The following is an 18,719-nucleotide window of genomic DNA, read 5'->3' on the forward strand; positions in this document are numbered from 1 at the left end:
GTCCTGGAGACTTCTGTCCAGCTACCTGCCTCCAGGCTACCCTCAGCCCATCTCTCCCCAGCTAGCCACGGGCGGCTGTTTGTTCACCTGGACCACCTGACCCCCCAGCTCCCATCACGGACACAACTCAGACCCGCTATTCCTGCCCGTCTCACAGTCTCCAAATGAGCATATGCCTTCCCAGGAGACGCGCAGAAATACCACCACCCCCACCCACGCCGTCACGTTCCCGCCTGTAGGCTAACTTCCTTGTTTCCTTATTTAAAATAGTGCAACCAAGGAAACCGTCCTCTTAACGATGGCTACTGGTCCTCCTTGGGGGGGAAAGAAAGAGCAAGCAAGCAAAGTTACCCAGAGACTGAAAACACCCCCTCCCCCTTCACCCCTGCTACAGCAGCGTTTCTCAAAGCATGGTCCTGGGGACACCCAGTCGGTCCCCTGGGATGTGTGTGAAGGCACAGATTCCGGGGCCCTGATCCCACCGCCAAGGCAACCTGGAGCCTTTCCGCGTGCATCCTAGGTGAGCCTGATGCTTACTGAGCTCAGGACAGGCTGGTCTGCAGCTTGAGAGAAAGCACTAGAGAGAAAACATCACTTCTGACATCAAGACTTGGAACATAAAATTTTAATAAGTGCAATTTATAAAAAAAAAAAAAAAAAGACAGTGCTTAGCTGCATGGCTACTTAGTACAAGAAAGGCTTGGTCCCCTAGCCCAAACCCTTGTTCAAATAAGACTATTTTAAGAAAGATTTGATCTGGTCTCTGCAGCAGCCTCCAGGCAGTGCCAGCCCCCACCCTCAGCCCCCCACAGCCTCCGCCCCTCCTCAAGTTCAGCCTGGGACTCAGTCCCCCCCTCAGGAGGCTTCTAGGAGCACCTGACTCTTACCTTCTGCAGACGTGAGCAAAGCGACGGTAATGGGTGGTCGTCAATTTGCTCTAGCAGCCAGATCAGACAGTTTTAAGGTCCCCCTGTTCTGCGTCTTCTCACACCCCAAGCCCAGAAGCAATAGGAACTCCAGAGAAAGGCATATCCACGGGGCCCCACACCCCCACTCCCCCCACACCCAGATCTATATATAACATCTCCCAAGTTGTCAGCCTAACGAGCCACTTTCTGGCAGACCCGTTGCCATGGCAATGACTGCTAATGAGCCGGGTGCTGTGATTGGCAGTGCTTGAAGTCTCCCCCACAAAGAACTCTCCAGCAAGTTCTCTCTTCCCAGACACACGGCCAGCCGGGACACCCAGGAGCAGCCAGGCCACGGCCGGGTGTGGCTGGGAGGCACCGGTCCCCAGGAACCACTTTGTCACTAGTGCGTCCTGAGCCGTCCAGGACCTGGTGGCCAGGTCAACAGGATGTCCACCAATTAGCAGCAGTGACAGGGGCTGCAGCCAAGAAGACCAAGCCCCAGCTGGGCCGGGGACTGGAGAGTCCTGTCTGCTACAGACCTTTCTGCTGGACACCTGTTGAGGATGGAGAGGCTCCTACGCAAAGCTGGGGACAGCTACGGGAGGAAAGGTGCTCTTCCCCCTGCCCTTGGGTCGCGACACAAAGCGTGAAGCAGGGCCACCCGCTCCCACAGTTATGCTGCCAGGGTCTGCACCCACAACAGGGGGCACCTTTGCAATCTTACGGGTAAAAGTAGTCCTCTCTCCAGCTCTGGTGGCCTTTGTATGCAGTCTGAGCGCGGCTCACAGAAAACAGCTGGGGAGGAAGAAAGGGGCCCCTACCAGTGGATCAGTGCATTCCGGATAGTGAAATCCTCGAGAGTAGTTTTATTTATAAGCTGGTGGGGAGAGGATGGACCCTGGCAGTGTCTTCCCGTCCTTCTGAAAGGAAGGGATTTGGAGACCTGTCCAGAGAGAGGAAGAGGAGGAGGAGGAAGAGACCATACAACAGTGAGAAACAGACTAAGATTCAGAAAGACACAGCCACGTCCATCTTGTCCCTAGCTTTAGTCTCAGCACCGTGCCCAGAACACTGGATGGAGCGATGGAAACTTGGAATCACAGTTGAAACTGGTTCCAAACAGATCGGAGGAGGCCACTGCACCAACCAAGTAGACAGACCGGGGGGTCTAAGCAATGTGTGTGCCCCACCCGTAACAAACCCCAGCTCTTCCCGGATCCCAGTGAACGGGCTATTCAACCCTGAGTCCAGGGAGGTGGGAGGACACAAGATACTATAGTTTCTTTCGCTGTAGAGAATAAATGGAGGAACGGTATCCAGAAGCCTCAGAACAGGCACGGTCTTCTAATCATGACCTCATATGGTATCCAGACGGAAGATTGCAGGAAAATGTTTAGCAACCTCGATAGAAGGCAGGAAGATATAGCATCCATAATACAAGAGCCAAAACAACAACAACAACAACAACACATCGTAGGAAGTGGACAAACTAATGCAAAGCAAGTCTGTGGAAAAAGGAAACAAAGGCTATAAAAAGGAGACAGGAAATTAACAAAATGGTAGGGAAATTTACGAGGTAGCGACAGAGGAACATCCACATGGATTGCAACAGAATATGGAATTAATCTCGCACAAAAAGGGGGAAAAAAAAGAGTCAGTTATATACAAAGCCAATGTTAAGAATTTTTCCTGGTATGCAAAGGAAATGGGGAAAAATGAAAACAGAGGGACAGAAGAATAAGCCAAGAGGCAGACTCGTAGAGAGCTAGGTGCTCCTGGAGAAAAGAAACCATAAACCATGGTTGATAGGAGGAAAGGAAAAAAAAAAATCCCTCAGCTAAAAGAAGACATAGATGTGCATCGTGGAAGGAAGGTCCTGCGCTGCTGAAGGCGACATGGATTTTACAAGCCTGATGGCGGACGCGTGGAGGACGATGTATTTTCACAACAAAGATAAGGAGAAAGTCTGACAACGCTTAAGTGGGTGAAGGGTGTCCCCAGTAAAGGAGCATAAACAAAGCTGGTTTCGGGTTCTCTGTAACTGCATTTCAGAAGGTGCCTCCTTTTAGGGGCACCTGGGTGGCTCTCAGGTGGTGGAGTGTCCAACTTTGGCTGAGGTCATGATCTCACGGTTCGTGAGTTTGAGCCCCGCGTCGGGCTCTGTGCCGACGGCTCGGAGCCTGGAGCCTGCTTCGATTCTCTCTGCCTCTCCCCCACTCATGCTCTGTCTGTCTCTCTCTCTCAAAAATAAACATTAAAAAATTTTTTTTAAAAAGTGAAAAAGATCTAGGAGTGGGACAAAATAAAGCGAGGGCACCTAGAGACATGAAATCAAACCTCTCTTCCCACCCCAACAAGAGAACATCCTTTTTCCTCTTAGTCCCCATGGCGAGGCCATCAGGTACCTGCCCCATTGGCTCCCATCCTCCAGCATCTGGATCTGCTCTTGCTGCTTTCCTGGGGAATGACAGGTTGCCGGCCAGAAGGAATGGGACGGAAGGGCAGGACTCGTTGGGGACCACAGACCTTTCTTGGTTCCAGGGGTCGTGAGTCTGACCTCCAGCCACCTTTCGTTGGCCCCATGGGCAACAGGCTTCCACAGGGAGTCCTGAGCTCCAGAATCCATTAAAGAGGACAGAGTGGCATCAGAGCCCTTTGCTGGCTAAGGGAAAACTCAGTGGGAATCCAGGCTTCCCCGAGTCCTGATCTGCACCACCCTCAGAGCATCGCCAAGGCCAAAGCCGTGCTCGGGAAGCCAGACTGTCTGGCACGATGCCTTCCTTCCTTCTGCTTCTCCGTGTGCACCAGCTCTCAGGGAACGGGACCCACTCATCAAAGGCCTTGCCAGACCTCTTCATGTGTCTACTCAAACTGCTCTTATAAGAAATCACCTCTGGGGACGCCCGGGCGACTCAGTCAGTTGAGCGTCCGACGTTGGCTCAGATCATGATCTCGCAGCTTGTGAGTTCAAGCCCCGCGTCGGGTTCTGTGCTGTGACATCGCAGGGCCCACGGAGGATCATCTGTCCCCTTCTCTCTCTGCCCCTTCCCCCCCACTCTTTCTCTCTCAAAAATAAACACACATTAAAAAAGCAAAGAAATCACCTTTAACATGGCTTCCTGGAGCCCCTTAAAGGAACTTTCCAAATCGGGCTTTCATCATTTAGATGCGAAGGTCCCCAGGACTCTTCCTCTGGCCTCACTGCTCAGGGTGAATGGATGGGGGGGGGGGGGGTCATGCCTGCAGCAGTAATGCACATCTCAGTGACTGGAATCTCTCTCTCACTCCTGCCACACCTCCACCCCCATGAAGCGTTCCTGGATCCTATCTACAAGTGGCCGGAGGGTGACTCACTCAGGTTCCCCAGCTCCAGGCCCCCTGGAGTGTTTGTCATACTCACCCTTGCCTGCACGGGCTACCTTCTTCCATCCCATCCCCCCACCCCACCCATCCCTGCCCTCCATCCACAAAGCTGCTAGAGGGAGCCTTACACCTGTGCCACTGGTACCCACTAACAGAGGTAGATATCAATGCCATAAGAGCTTTCTCCCAGCACAAAGCTGCCAGCCACATGCCTGGAGCCCGCCCCGCTTTGTGTCTGGATCCTTTTGAAAGACTCAGCGACGGTCCTGGCCGCCCTGAATATCCATCCATAAGCCCCTCAGTGCCTCCCTGGGCCTGTTTTTCAGGACTGGGCGGGGAGAGGACACAGAACAATACACTCTATTTTCTGATCCTAAAAAGGAACAGAGTGATCTGGTTAACCAGGAATTTTGATTAACACAATTACAATCTAGTCTGTGCAAGAGTACAGGAAGTCAGCCCTCACGGGAAAGCTTGCTAAGCTGGAAAACATGGGGTCCCCAGTGGGGCAAGTCTGCGAACGATCCTGCAAAACTCCAAGGCTGAGTCAGGCGGCCCCTCCTGTGTCAGAAGCCAAGTCATGGCCCTCAAGTGCCTGGGGTCAAGCAGTGGAGGGCAGGAAGGAATCCATCATGTAGGAAGTGACTTCTCTTCGGGTCTTACGCACATTCCTGTGTGAGCCCTTCCTTGACTGATGCCGGAGAAAGACATTTCCGTGACTGCTGCACCTGCCGTCCGGATACAAGACAGAGGGGCCGAGGTACAGGGTTCTGGAGGAGACGGTGCAAGGAACGAGGAACCCTGGATGTCAGCCAACACCTCCTTTCTGAGAGGGTTCGTCCTTTTTTGCTGGTGGCCATCCGTCCAGCAACACCGTACATCATGACAGGGATCCAAGAGATACCCACTCGTCACCATCTCTCAGAACCATCTCCGCACTGACCAAACAACACTATGGGGCCCCCGGGTGGCTCAGCCAGTGGAGCGTCTGACTCTCGGTTTCGGCTCAGGTCTTGGTCCCATGGTTCATGAGCTCGAGCCACGCGTTGGTCCCATGGTTCATCTCGCAGTTGGTGGGTTCAAGCCCCGCGTCAGGCTCTGTGCTGACAGGTCAGAGCCTGGAGCCTGCTTCAGATTCTGTGTCTCCCTCTCTCTCTACCCTTCCCCTGCTCACACTCTGTCTCTCTCTCAAAAATAAAAAATAAAAGGAACAGTTCCAGGGATAAGACGAGAGGCTGTACCATGGAGCCTGGAGGGGCTTAGGAAACCCCAAAGAAAGCCCGTTAACTTCTTGCCCCACTTCTAAGATCGATCTGTTTGGCCCTGATGTTTCAAAGCTATAAAGGGCGAGCGAGGCAGCATGATCCCGGCAGACTGTTCCAACTTCTGGTCCCTAAGCAGGAAAACCTGAATGATTCTGCTCACCAGCTTGTAACAAACAAGGCCATTTTATTCCAACTCTCCACTTCGAGGGATGCTGGCTCCGTTCCTCCCACCCCCTCACTGGCAGATAAAAACAGCACGGGCCATTCTGATGTCCTACCTCCAACCTCTGGACTTACAGAAAGCCTCGGCTTCTAGAAAGCATGCAGGCCTGGGCTAAGGAGACCGTGTTCCCAGACAGCGAGTTTTAATTTACACAGTTCCCTTTGCCTCTCTGGGCCCCCGTTTCCTCATCTGTTAAAACCGGCCCTCCAACACCAGGGTCCTATGACCCGAGGAACACATTTCGTAACGGGGCCCAAAACCACCGCAAGGGAAATTTCAAGGCATTTAAATGACCAGCGCGAGCTTGCAAAAGGGTCAGGCACATACCCAAGAGAGGACAGAGACCTCCCAACAAGATGAAATATTACCTTCCTCCCACACCCCCCCCGGCATGTTTCCCCAAAACGTTTTTTGGTCCAGAGAAGGAAAGTTTGCTCAACCAAACCCTACTCGGAACTCGGGGGGAAAAGATGTGCTATCTAAGATGCCAGTAAAGTGATTTTACAAAAATCGGAAATCACGAGCATGTATGCCCCGGGGGCGCCTGGGTGGTTCAGTCGGTTAAGCATCCGACTTCGGCTCAGGTCATGATCTCGCGGCTCGTGGGTTTGAGACCACGTCGGGCTCTGTGCTGACAGCATGGAGCCTGTTTGGGATCCTCTCTCTCTCCCTGTCTCTGCCCCTCCCTGACTTGCACTTTCTCTCTCTCTCTCAAAAAATAAACTTTTAAGGGGCGCCTGGGTGGCGCAGTCGGTTAAGCGTCCGACTTCAGCCAGGTCACGATCTCGCGGTCCGTGAGTTCGAGCCCCGCGTCGGGCTCTGGGCTGATGGATCGGAGCCTGGAGCCTGCTTCCGATTCTGTGTCTCCCTCTCTCTCTGCCCCTCCCCCGTTCATGCTCTGTCTCTCTCTGTCCCAAAAATAAATACACGTTGAAAAAAAAAAAACAAAAAATTAAAAAATAAATAAATAAATAAATAAACTTTTAAAAAAATGTTTCAAAAAAAAAAAAAAAAGAAAAGGAAAGAAAATTTATGCCCAAACCAGGACACTAACTTGTATTAAACCCATACGGGAACCTCAAGCCCATACGGGAGGGCCGAACTCAATCTTCTCTTCCCCTTTATTCCAAGTCACTGTCTGGGCCTCTTTAGGGCTGATCATGTCCCTATGTGTCACAAGAAGTAGGTGGGCTGGGGTTTAGCACTCCTCTTAGTTGCAAAGGATCTCAAAAGGTAACCTAGATTTTCCACACTGGTTAACACCAGTAACGATATCCATTATCCTGCCCTGGGAGATGCTTCCGTAGGATATTTTGACGATCGTTCACCAGCAGTGCAGCTCCCCGTAGGGAGAGGACCCCTGGCCAACACTCGATATTGGGGGGGGAGGTGGGTGGCAGGGCGGGGAGAAAAGGAAATACTACTGAATCCCCCTCCCCAGCCTTCCTTTAGTATTAGGGTACAAAAACCCCAGGGGCCTCACGCCACTGTTTCTAGTACGTTCTCAAGTCCTTCTGCCCCTGCAGGAAACCCCGTACCCACATTTACCAAGCATTCTGTTGCCTTCAGAATGGACTTCAGAAGTTCAGAAGAGAGGAAAGGAGCTGAAAGCCGCTGGCTCAGGGAGTCACAGGCTCAATAGCTCACGCAAAGCAGCCTGCCCGCCACAAAGGGGATCCCGGGGCAGGGGCCACCACCGTAGCCCCCAGATGCTCAGGGACACGAGCCGGCTTCTGCGGGGAGTCGGTGCCACTATAAAGAATGGCAGGCCTGGGTGGCTCAGTCGGTTGAGCGTCCGACTTCGGCTGGGGTCATGATCTCAAGGCTCGTGAGTTCGAGCCCCGCGTTGGGCTCTGTGCTGACATCTCAGAGCCTGGAGCCTGCTTCGGATTCTGTGTCTCCCCCTCTCTCTTCCCCTCCTCCCCAACTCTGTGTCTCTCTCTCTCTAAAAAATAAACATTTTTTTAAAAATGGCAGGCTGGAACCCATTGGGGCACAAAGGTGGGGGTCTGACGGCCCACCTGTGGCTGCGATCCAGCTGGTTCAGCTTGGCGGCCGCCAGGTGCAGGTTCACGGGCACCAAAACTCCAGGGGCAGCACGTGTGGTCACCAAGGAGGTTCATCTCAGCCACCGTGTGGCACGGCGCTCCAAGTGGCTCCACTCAAAAACCTGTGACCGCGGGCTGGCTCCCAGCGAGTCCTGGCTGGTTCTGAACCACAGGCACTGGAGGCAGAGGAAGGCTAACAGAGGCGGCGACGGTCTCCACGGGTCAGCAAGGGGCACCCTTGCAACAACCCAGCTCAGCCGACCTTTCTGAACTCTGCTACGGGTCCCAGATAGATGGCGACCGCCGAGGACATCGCCGTCCAAGGCTGGGACCCCCGCCCCCCCGACCCCGCACCGCTCTGTAGCTCCGGGCGGAGAATGTGAGAGGTGCACAGGGAGGCCCGAGGGCCTGGCCGCGGCCGCTGCCTTGCTGTGAGATCTTGAGCAAGCAATTCCTCTCTGCCGGGAGGCCTCAATTTCCTCATCTCGAAAATACAGAAGTTGGACCAGATGGTCTCCAAGGGTTTCTCAGGTTTCCCTTTCTTTCCTTCCTCTCTTTATATATCCTAATACTCAATGATTCTGGATGTTGGTCTTAATCTGTCTGCTTTAAGGACGCACAGCTTTTGCAAGAGGGAAAAAAAGTCACATTCAAGTACAGACGCAGGTTCAGGGGCACGAGAGCGGACCCAGCACGCTGCCTGGGCCCCGAACACCTGCGATTCTGCCTCACGACCTCAGAGCACCGTGAATTCTGGTGAGTTCTTCCATCCTGATGGGCCTGTCGGCACCTTCCCAGTCATTCCAAGAATCACACACGATTGAGTTCTACGTGCTCAGCGACCAGATTCCTGACATCCTGGACTTTCCCCAGAAGCTGGGATTCACCCCGCATCCAGCTCAGGCTTGTTCTGAGCCTGGTAGCAGATAGATGTTCCCCACACACGCCGGGACTCGAACTGTCCACCTCAGCTCGGGCACCGCAGGCCTCAGTCCCTGCCCGAGAGCTTACCTGAGCTCTCCCCGTGCTCCCTGGAGGTCCCTTAGGGTACACCTTCTTTACTGATCCCTTCTTCCCCAGGAACATCCCTGCCATGGCCTGCGGCCAGGGCCAGACCCCCGGAACCCCCAATGCTCCCCAACATTCCATCAGAAGGTGACTGGCAAGTCTGCATTCTTTACAAACATCATCCCCAAAGTGGGGCCCCTGCACCAGGAGCACAGCTGTCCTCTGGGAGCTGGCCAGAAATGCAGAGTCCCAGGCTCCACCCCAGCACCAGACTCTGTATTTTAAAGGTCCCTGGGCAATGCGGATGCACTTTAACCTTTGAGAAGCCCAGCCGTGAACTTCCCAGGTGCCCCTGGATGACAAGTCCCATCTCCCTCTTCCTGGAACAGGTTCAGACCTCCATCAGAAGCCACACCAACATTCCAGATGCCGTCTGACCCTGTCAGCAGGAGAGAATATCCTGGAAGAAGGCTCTGTGCAGAGACAGACTAGCCTTCCCCTACAAACTGGACGCCCCCCTCCCCCAAGCTGTCCACAAAGCCTCCAGAGAGTGGCCACTAGAGTCTTGGCTGATGTGAAGTCTGTCTTCCCAAGAAAGGCAGGTGTCTAACTTCCAGAGGCAGGAAGGTGGGTGCAATAAGGCTATTCCACTGTTGCATCTCAGGAGAGCATACGTGCATGACCCTAAGCACGGCCACCACTGCCACCTTGAGCAAACAGGACAGAAAGCGCCCAGACCAGCCTGGAACCACAGCACAGACGCCAGGTTCCCCGGGCCGATCCTCGATGACCTTGGCGGGAGTTTTCCCCTTAGAGCGTCCCACCTAGAACGTGGCCATGGGTACGTGGTGGGTGGGCAGGCAGGGAAGAGCCAAGCTTCACATTTGGGAGAAGCAAGGGAGGCAAGATGTGGACTCTAGTCCCCACAGTCCATGCCACCACGGGGTCACACGCCTCAACCACACCGCTTGCCAGGTAACCAGGGAGCCGACTCCCTCTCTCTCCGTGAACAGTCCCTTGGGCACCTTCCTCCTCCTCCCTTCCCCATCTCGCACGCACCAGGGCCCTGGCTTCTCCTCCCCCTGCTCCTGCCTTGGGCCCGTCACAGGTCCCCGCACGGCCCCGAGCACACGGGGCCCCCAGGCCTTCTAAGCTCTACCGTCAGAGCCCCCGCTCCGAGGTTCTCAGAACCGCTTTTTAAAGATATCAAAGTTATTTCAGAAACACTCAGAAAAGGCTGAGGTCACACCTGCGGGCGAGCCGAATTGATCCTTACCATCAGAGAAGAGCGAATCTTCCCGGAGGGGCTGCTAGCTCACAGGAGAGTCCTGGGTCCCATGCGAGGTCCCCAGACGCGAGGCCAGGCCCCTGCCAGCTTCCTCCCCATGGTACCCTCTGCAGGAACTAAGACTGATGCAAGTGGCCTCCCCGGGGTCACTGCTCAGGGCACCCCGGAGGGTGTGCCTGTGGCTGTGCGCTCTGCTCTTTTTTCACAAAGAACACACGACATCCCACAGCTCCTTCCAAATCTGCTCCAGGTCCGGCGAGGAAATCGAGGGCGCATTCTGGACTTTCCAGTTGCAAAGTTTCTGGAGGCTTCCCCCTCCCCCCCCCCCCCCGCCCCCACCACTCTCTTTTTTCCCCTTTCTCAGCTAAAAAAAAAGTTGGCCAAGGTCACGACATACAATGGCCAAGCTTGTGTCACTGACCAGATGCCTCCCACCCCCCTAGGCCCGTAGACAAGACCTCCTTTGTCCACTGGATTTTGGGCAGGACTCCCTGGGCCTGCCCAAGCCCTGCTGCGGAATGTTCCGCCAACTTCTTCCCAACCCTAAGTCACGGCTCTGGCCTCGGCCCCAAGCCCCAGCTGTGTGAGTGAACCCAAGGCCAGATAAAAACCAATATAACAAGAATGGAGAACGCTCCCCCAAAGAACCATTGTGTCAGACCCTTCCAGGGCTGAAAAGCCAGTGTCCCCAAGACGAGGGTCCCCTGCCTTCGCTCTGTCCTCACTGTCTCCAAACCTGGACAGACAGCAAGTGACAAAGAGGGGCAATGCCATGCATCTCAGAGGAAAGGGGCTCTAGGATCACAGAATCGTTAGCTACGAGGGAAGGAAAGATTGGACCCTGAGTGCAATATGGCGTCCACCAACTAAATGAATTCAGGCAAGAGACTTGGATCCTGGGTAGATCTATCAAATCACTCCATTCAGACAGCTTTTAGGAGCAGCTGAAGGTTTAGCACTTAAAATCCACGCATTCCTTTTTTTTTAATTTTCTTGTTGTTATTGTTAAAGTTTATTTACTTATTTTGAGAGAGAGAGAGAGAGAGAGAGAAAGAGAGAGGGCACGATCACACTCGAGTGGGGGAGGAGCAGAGACAGGCAGAGAGAGAGGATCCAAAGCAGGCTCCATGCGGTCAGTGCAGAGCCCGATGTGGGGCTCGAACCCACGAACTAGGAGATCATGACCTGAGCTGAAACCAAGAGTCAGAGGCTTAACCGACTGAGCCACCTGGCGCCCCTGAAATCCACACATTTCTGTGTCTGCTTTAAATGTAAACCTTTGTGATTTTAGGAAAGGAGTCTTTATATCGGAGTAAATATGGTTTTCCAGAGGGACCAAGAGGGCTCAAGGTCTGGATGGTCTCCTATGAAATAGCATTCCCTCAAACACTTGGTGTATTTCTGATGAGATTTCAATGCCAACTCCTCGGTCAGGGGGCGGGAGAAGAAATCAGAATGCTTACCCACGGAGAGAGTCAGGGGAGCCCTTGTGGGTTCACACCTATTCTCTCTCTGTGATGCCCAGGGCGTCAGATTTCTTCAAGTGTAAGGGGGAAACGATTACAGAGTTTTTCTCAAAAAGGTCGTTGGGAGGGTTCGGGGGGAAATCCACGTAAACACGGAGCACACGGCAAACAGGACCAAGATACCCGATAAAAGCCCGCTGCTGTTTTTGTTACTATGGGCAGTGGCTGGAAAAACAGGAGCTGAGGTTACCCCGGACCCACAAGACGTTTACAGTGAATGAAACCAAAGACCAAACAACCCAATTAAAAAACAGAAACAAAAACAAAACGGGCAAAGGGCATTTCCCCAAAGGGGACAGACAAACGGCACTAAGGGCACGTGAGAAGGTGCTGCATCACTAACCCCCGGGGAAGCGCCAGCAAAACCCACAACGAGGGATCGCCTCACACCCATCAGGATGGCTACTATAAACCAACAAATAAAAACAGGAAGGTCAGAAAAGAACAGGCAGGTGGAAAAATCCTTGCTGGAGGGAACGTAGAATGACACAGACATAACGGGACAGAGTCAAGCAAAAACTCAAAGAGCGAAACACAGAATTACCGTAAGACCCAGCAATTCCACACCCAGGTATACGCCCCAGAGGGCGGGAAAGCAGGGATTCCGATACCTGCACACCCCGCTGTACCGCGGCACCGTTCGTAACAGCCCCAAACATGGAAACGACACAAGTGTCCATTCATGGATGAATGGGTAACCCAAACGTGGTGTGTATAGACAGTGACATGTTCATTCGATCTTAGAAAGAAAGGAGATTCTGGTATGGATGGACCTACCAGCAGCAGGCTAAGTGAGATAAGCTAGTCAAGAAAAGGCAAATGCCGTAGGATCCTACTTGTATAGAAGAGAATGGTTAAATTCACGGAGAGAGAAAAGAGCATGGTGGTTGCCAAGGGCCAGGGGACGAAGGGGGGACTGGGAGTTAGTGTTTAATGGGGACAGAGTTTCCGTGAATAAGGTGACAAACCCCACGTGGGGCTCTGTGCTGACAGCTCAGAGCCTGGAGCCTGCTTCAGATTCCATCTCCCTCCCTCTCTCTCTCTCTCTCTCTCTCTCTCTCTCTCTCTCTCAAAAATAAATAAATATTAAAACAAGTTTTTTAATGGCTAAAATGTTATGTATATTTTACCACCACACACGCACACGTCTGCGTACCACAGAGATAATTTAGATCGAGGGACCCCGGCCAGTGTGACATCAGCCATATCACAGGAGACACAGGTGGGGGGACAGAACCTCCAGGGAAGGTGAAACGTGTGTCCAGAAAGGGAAGCCGCCCCAGCCTGTTGGTGAAGCCCGACAAGAAGACAAGGCCCAGGTATCTGTAAGCAGGGCTCACTGTGGTCCGTCTGGTGTTCGATCTTGGGGAAACTGAGGCAGCATGGCCAGCATCTTAATGTCAATCACTGGCTTCTTTGCTCAGGGGTGTGCACACTCAGACCCCCCCCTCCCCCAAGGGCCAATGGCAACGTGCCTCTCCCCGGACACATCAACTCCTTCCTTTCTGCGACCGTGTTCCACCTTTCTGGACTTCTCCCCCCCACATACACCCCCCCAGACACAGAGCTCCCCCCTTCCTTCTCAAAGCCCAGGGTGGCTGCTCCAGGGGCCCAACATCTCCTCTCCGCTTGTCAGGCTCTAATCCGCTGCAGGGATGATAATGAGTTCTCTTGAGTACTTGCTCTGGGCCAGACATCGTCCTAAGTGCTTCGAGTGCCCTGTGTCCTATAACCGGTCCAACAAATCAAGAGGAAATTTCCAGTATCGTCCCCAGTTAATAGAGGAGAAAACAGAGGCCCTTGGGATGGGCCAGGAAGGGTGGGTAGGAGACTGAGCTAAGGGGATGATACTCCAGGCCACGTGGCCACAGGAGCGAAGGCCCAGAGAGAAAGCAGCGTGGGCGGGTTTGAGGATTCACGGCCATGGAAGGCGACAGAAGGAGTAGTTATGCACGGAGTCCAGTTGTGGGAGGCCATGAGGGCACCAAGACTAGGGATTCAGACTCCCTTGTATAAACCAGAAAACACGGACGCATCTTGAGTAAGGGAAACACTACCAATGTTGTGCTTTGGGTGTAAAAAGATCAAATATCAGGGAGAGACTAGAGGCAGAAAAGGGGTTATGGGATCCCTCCCTTCCTTTCTGTCTCTCTTATATGGGAGGCTTAAGTCTACATTCTTAAACCAAGAAGTAAAGAGTCCTCCAAGGGCTGAGGGCCTCTCCCCTCTGTGATGTGAGAGGGGAGAGGCGGGTCCTGGTGGCGACCACACCCTGACCTTGGAGGTCAGCCCCCTGCCGTCAGAATGCAGGGATAGAAGCCTGTCTCCTCTCTGCTCCTGGAAACGGGCTCCCAGCCACGCAGGAGAAGGTTAACGTCAAAAACTTCATCTGCACCCAGACAGCCGAGACCCTCCTCTTCGTTCCTTCAGGTTTGGCGGAATTCAAATACGCGCGCACACTCCCGCAGCCCGTAACTTTTTGGTTTTATAGCAGCAAAGAGGGGGCAGTTTTAAGGTTCTTCAGCCCTGCCACCTCTCTGACACTGCATCGTACACGTGAATAGGATACGATCACAGACAATAATGCACCCCAATAGGCAACACGCAGAAATTGCCATCGCCGCTCCCGGGATGGCCTCCAGCCAATGGCGAGGGGCCTTTCTGGGCCACGATAAAACAGGAGGCTAATCTGCTCTGACCTGAGCTAAGCAGAGACCAATCAGAGCCCTGCAGATGTTTTCTTCTGTGAGGGTTCGCCGAAACAGATACCTCGGGGAGCGTAAGACTCATGAATACCTTCTCACGGGTTTACTGTTTGTGGTTATCCTAGCGTCTCCAACCAGAGGCCCCTCGAGTTTGGCTTTATCGATGGTCTTCTATCATTGAGTCACTTGTAAAAAGCACACAACATTCTTCCCCTTCTGGTCTCTGCAAATGGGTAGGTTTCTACATGAGAAGCCATAAGAGATGGTGGGAAACCCATGATCCCCAAACATAAAGACCGACAATCATTTCCACCGAGCTCCATTTCCCCGAGTTTCACGGAGTCAGATGCAGCCAACCTCCTTGTTACCATTCTTTGTTTCAGCTGAGTCTGAAGACTGTCAACCAGCACAGGCCACGTGCGTGCGCTGTGGTCCCCCACCCTCTGCAGCACACATCTCGTCATCTTATAATGATAACGGATACGGGAGACTGGCTATGGCCACGATTCACTTTCTGTAAACGCGCTGTAGCCATGACGGGGAAAATCCTTCGCCAGACTGTGCGGTCTCTGGGGTGCGGGGTCTCGAAGACGCTCCCACACCGAGAGGCAGCCCCCCTCGGCCACAGGATCAATCGGGCAATCTTTGCCCCGCTGCTGTTGTGGAAGATGAGGGCAGGTGTAACACAAAGGGACTTGGCTTGTGCAATGTGGAAGATACGGCACAGACACACACAACTGAAAAACAGAAAGAACTATACAAGGGAGTCTATCAGAAGTGCCAAACAAGAAGCCGGCAGACAATAAGAGCTTTCAGAATCCAGAGGAGGGAGGGACCATTTTCGGCTGGGACGGTCAGAGAAGGCTTCTCAGAAGACACAGAAGTTTCCTGACAGCAGGGATGAAAAGGAAGGGCCTGACCAGAACAGAAGGACGTTAAGTGAGAAGTAGAATCGGCCTTGGGAACTGGGCAGACGTGGGGGATGTGGGAGGAAGTAAAAGTCAGTTCTGAAGGGGACGAGAGAAGCCGGAACCGGTCCCTGGGGAGACCCATCCGGCCACGGTGGAAGCCACTTTGGGGATATGGGTAGAGTTCACTGCCTATACACTCAAGTTCCAAGAGCTTGATCGGGGCACGACTGGGCTGAGTCTGGCCCTTGACATGCGGAGCTGTGCTATCTGCCCAGAGACGGGGTGCAGTCTTCCGGGTGGACTCAGAGTTCATAAAGAAAGAATGGATCGCGGAGCCCTGAGGTGGGCTCACTTATGCAGAATTATTAGATCCTTCATGGGGTGCCTGTGTGGCTCAGTCGGTTGAGTATCTTGACTCTTGATTTTGACTCAGGTCATGATCCCAGGGTCATGTGGGGATCGAGCCCCACACTGGGCTCCAAATTGAGCGTGGAGCCTGCTTGAGCTTCTCTCTCTTTCCCTCTCTCTCCCAAAAATAAAAATAAAATAAAATAAAAAATGTAAAATAAAATAAATATAAAGTGAAATAATAAAATGTAAAATGAAGCAAAATATAAAATAAAATAAAATATAAAATAAAATATAAAATAAAATATTAAATAAAAAATAAAATATTAAATAAAATAAAATATAAAGTGAAATGATAAAATATAAAATGAAATAAAATACAAAATGAAATAAAAAATATAAAATATAAAATTAAATATAAAGTGAAATAAAATAAAACATAAAATGAAATAAAAAATAAATATAAAATAAAATAAAAAATAAAATAAAATATAAAATAAAATAAAATAAAATAAAAAATAAAGTATAAAAGAAAAGAAAAGAAAAGAAAATATAAAGTAAAATGAAATAACACTACCAACAAAGAAAGACTGCCCCCTGACACTCCTTGGGCCTGATCCCTCCTCCCTAGAGCCCTCCATTAGCACATGCAACATGCCTCGGTCCCCTCTTCGAGACCCTCCAAGGCAAGGACGGCCTTCGTCCTTTCTTCCCTCCAATGCAGCCCGGTGCCTCACACTCAGGGGCTGGCCCCATGATGGAAAACGAATGGAAGGGAGTTCTGGGAATGAGTCACAGAAAGCAAATAAGGTCGGGATCAGAAGAAGAAATAGGTAGCTGTGTCCACGTGAGACGCGGAAGAAAACGCTCCCTGACTATGGGGAGGATGGTCCCCCCGCTGCCGATTCCAGAAAAAGGAGCATGGGAGTGAGGTGGGTGTGGAAATCTGGTCCCGAGCACGCAAGGAGCTGGTGAGCCTGAGGACACACAGGGACAGGAGGCAAGAGACTGAGACGGATGCCACTGTAGAGGAAGGTGAGGACAGAGGACAGGGCTGTATGCGGTGGCTGGCCCAGGCCCACTCGGCCCACGGATGGCTCTTATGAGGTGCCTGCACTCCACGTGGGTGGGTCCGAGGTCCCTCTAACGGTTTCCGTGTGTCCATCCCATAAGAGACTCCCAAGGTCAAGCCGACATATCAGAAACGGCACCCACTCTAACAGGCTGCATCGAGACCCCAGAGATACTTTGCTCTATGTCTCCCAAACTCCAGCTCAACGTCCCCCTGCCCCAGATCTGCCTTCGCTATGTATCAGCTGTACTATTATTTACCCAGAGTTGTTTTTTTTTAACCTGTCTTATAACGAGATTGACTTTAACCTGGTCCTAAGCCAGAACATCCACAAAACATGGGATTTCCCCCCCCATGACGTGCTTAAATAAACAGCACTCGAGAACTGCCACCACAACAGGTCTACGACCCCCGTGCCTAGCCTTGGGGGTACAATGAGCCCACTTGGGCGAAACACCGTCTCAGGCTACGTGTAAAATTACTATTTTTACAGCCGTGAGTTGGTTTATAGGAGTTCTTTTTTGAAACCTGGCAAGCCAAGTTCAAGTTCTCCGCTAACCCCAGGCCCACGAAGGCAGGAGCGAGGTCCCGAGTGTGTGCCCAAGTCACCGCTGGGAGGCCCAGGAGGACCATCAAGGGCAAGGCAGAGAGGACATCCCGTTAAGGGCCACGTGACAGTGCTGCGGGCACCTCTGTCACTTCCCTATTGAAGGAGGCAAGGAGGGGGAAAGAATGGGAAGGAAAAAATAAAACTTGCATAAGCTTCAAAAAAGGAAAGGGTGGGGGCGCTTGGATGGCTCAGTCGGTTAAGCGTCCAACTCTTGTTTTTGGCTCAGGTCCTGATCTCATGGTTTGTGAGTTCAAGCCCCACATCGGGCTCTGTGCTGACAGTGTGGAGTCTGCTTGGGGTTCTCTCTCTCTCTCTCTCTCTCTCTCTGCCCCTCCCCTGCTCATGCTCTCTCTCTCTCTCAAAATAAATAAGCTTAAAAAAAAAAACAAGGGGTGCCTGGGTGGCTCAGTCTGTTAAGCGGTGACTTCAGCTTAGGTCACGATCTCGCGGTCTGTGAGTTCGAGCCCCGCGTCGGGCTCTGGGCTGATGGCTCAGAGCCTGCAGCCTGCTTCCGATTCTGTGTCTCCCTCTCTCTCTGCCCCTCCCTCGTTCATGCTCTGTCTCTCTCTGTCTCAAAAATAAAAATAAAACGTTAAAAAAAATTTAAAAAAAAATAGTGGACAATCAAAATCAAAAAACAAACAAACAAACAAACAAAAAACCCCGAAACCTTGAGGACCATTAGGCCAGTGGAGCGAATGGGGACAGTCTTACAACCCAGAGACTGGTTGTGGGAAAAGACCAGCATTTTATACCCTCCTCTCTCTCTGTGTCTAATTTGAGATGTGGGACCTGCCCCCACCTGAGCACTGAGGCTGCCCGAGAACCCTTCTTCCCTCCCCACCATCCATTCCAGCTGCAGTGACTTCCAGAAAGCAGGTGAGCAGGGGGCTCGGGGTGGGGGGGTGGTGGTAACCATTCTGAAGGCATGGATCCCACAGGCCAGGCCCAGTGAATTCGCCGAGCAGCAGCACACAGGTCTGGAACCGGGGAAGCTATGCTCGCTCACGCACGCCGCTGCTTGGGAACCTCAGGGAGGGAGGCAGCCAGCCAACAGCAGGACACAGGGGGGCCCCCAGTTTGAAAGCCAGAACTGGGCTGCGAGATGCGCGTATCACCGAACGTACGGGGACCTCAGAAGGGATTCAACCTTCCCCCGCGTGCACACAGGGTCAAGGCCAACGACACGCCACATGTACCGTGTCTGGGTTAGGGCTAGGGCACAGATGTGGCCTTGTCTGAGACTAGAAAGGGGCACGGGAACGTGGGGAAAAGCGTGAGGAAGCACCGAACCCAAGGGCTCGAGGAAGAGCACATCTCAGAAGGCAATTCAGAAGACAACACAGGGAAACTGCTAGAAAGCAGGCAGTCGTAACTCTCTTTGAAAGAGGAACAGAAAATCATAAACGGAAAAAGCCAGCCAAAATAGAAAGGATGACAC

The 18,719-nt window shown here is 52.5% G+C and overlaps 1 protein-coding gene across 9 annotated transcripts in view; it reads right to left on the minus strand.

The window, feature by feature from the left end:
* Positions 1-18,719, minus strand: part of GAS7 (growth arrest specific 7) — a 220,238-nt gene that overhangs the window by 94,277 nt on the left and 107,242 nt on the right. The window contains exon 1 of one of the 9 annotated variants that reach the window (XM_043583118.1): positions 10,095-10,218. The exons of 6 other annotated variants lie outside the window; for them this stretch is intronic. In XM_043583118.1, coding sequence (XP_043439053.1) covers positions 10,095-10,097 — 3 coding nt within the window. In that variant the 5' untranslated portion in view covers positions 10,098-10,218. Of the gene's footprint in view, positions 1-887; positions 1,013-7,783; positions 8,078-10,094; positions 10,219-18,719 lie in introns of those variants that run through there. 2 more of the 9 variants (XM_043583116.1, XM_043583120.1) reach the window with 2 other exon arrangements.

This window comes from Prionailurus bengalensis, chromosome E1, assembly GCF_016509475.1.
Source record: "Prionailurus bengalensis isolate Pbe53 chromosome E1, Fcat_Pben_1.1_paternal_pri, whole genome shotgun sequence".
Lineage (NCBI taxonomy): Eukaryota > Metazoa > Chordata > Mammalia > Carnivora > Felidae > Prionailurus > Prionailurus bengalensis.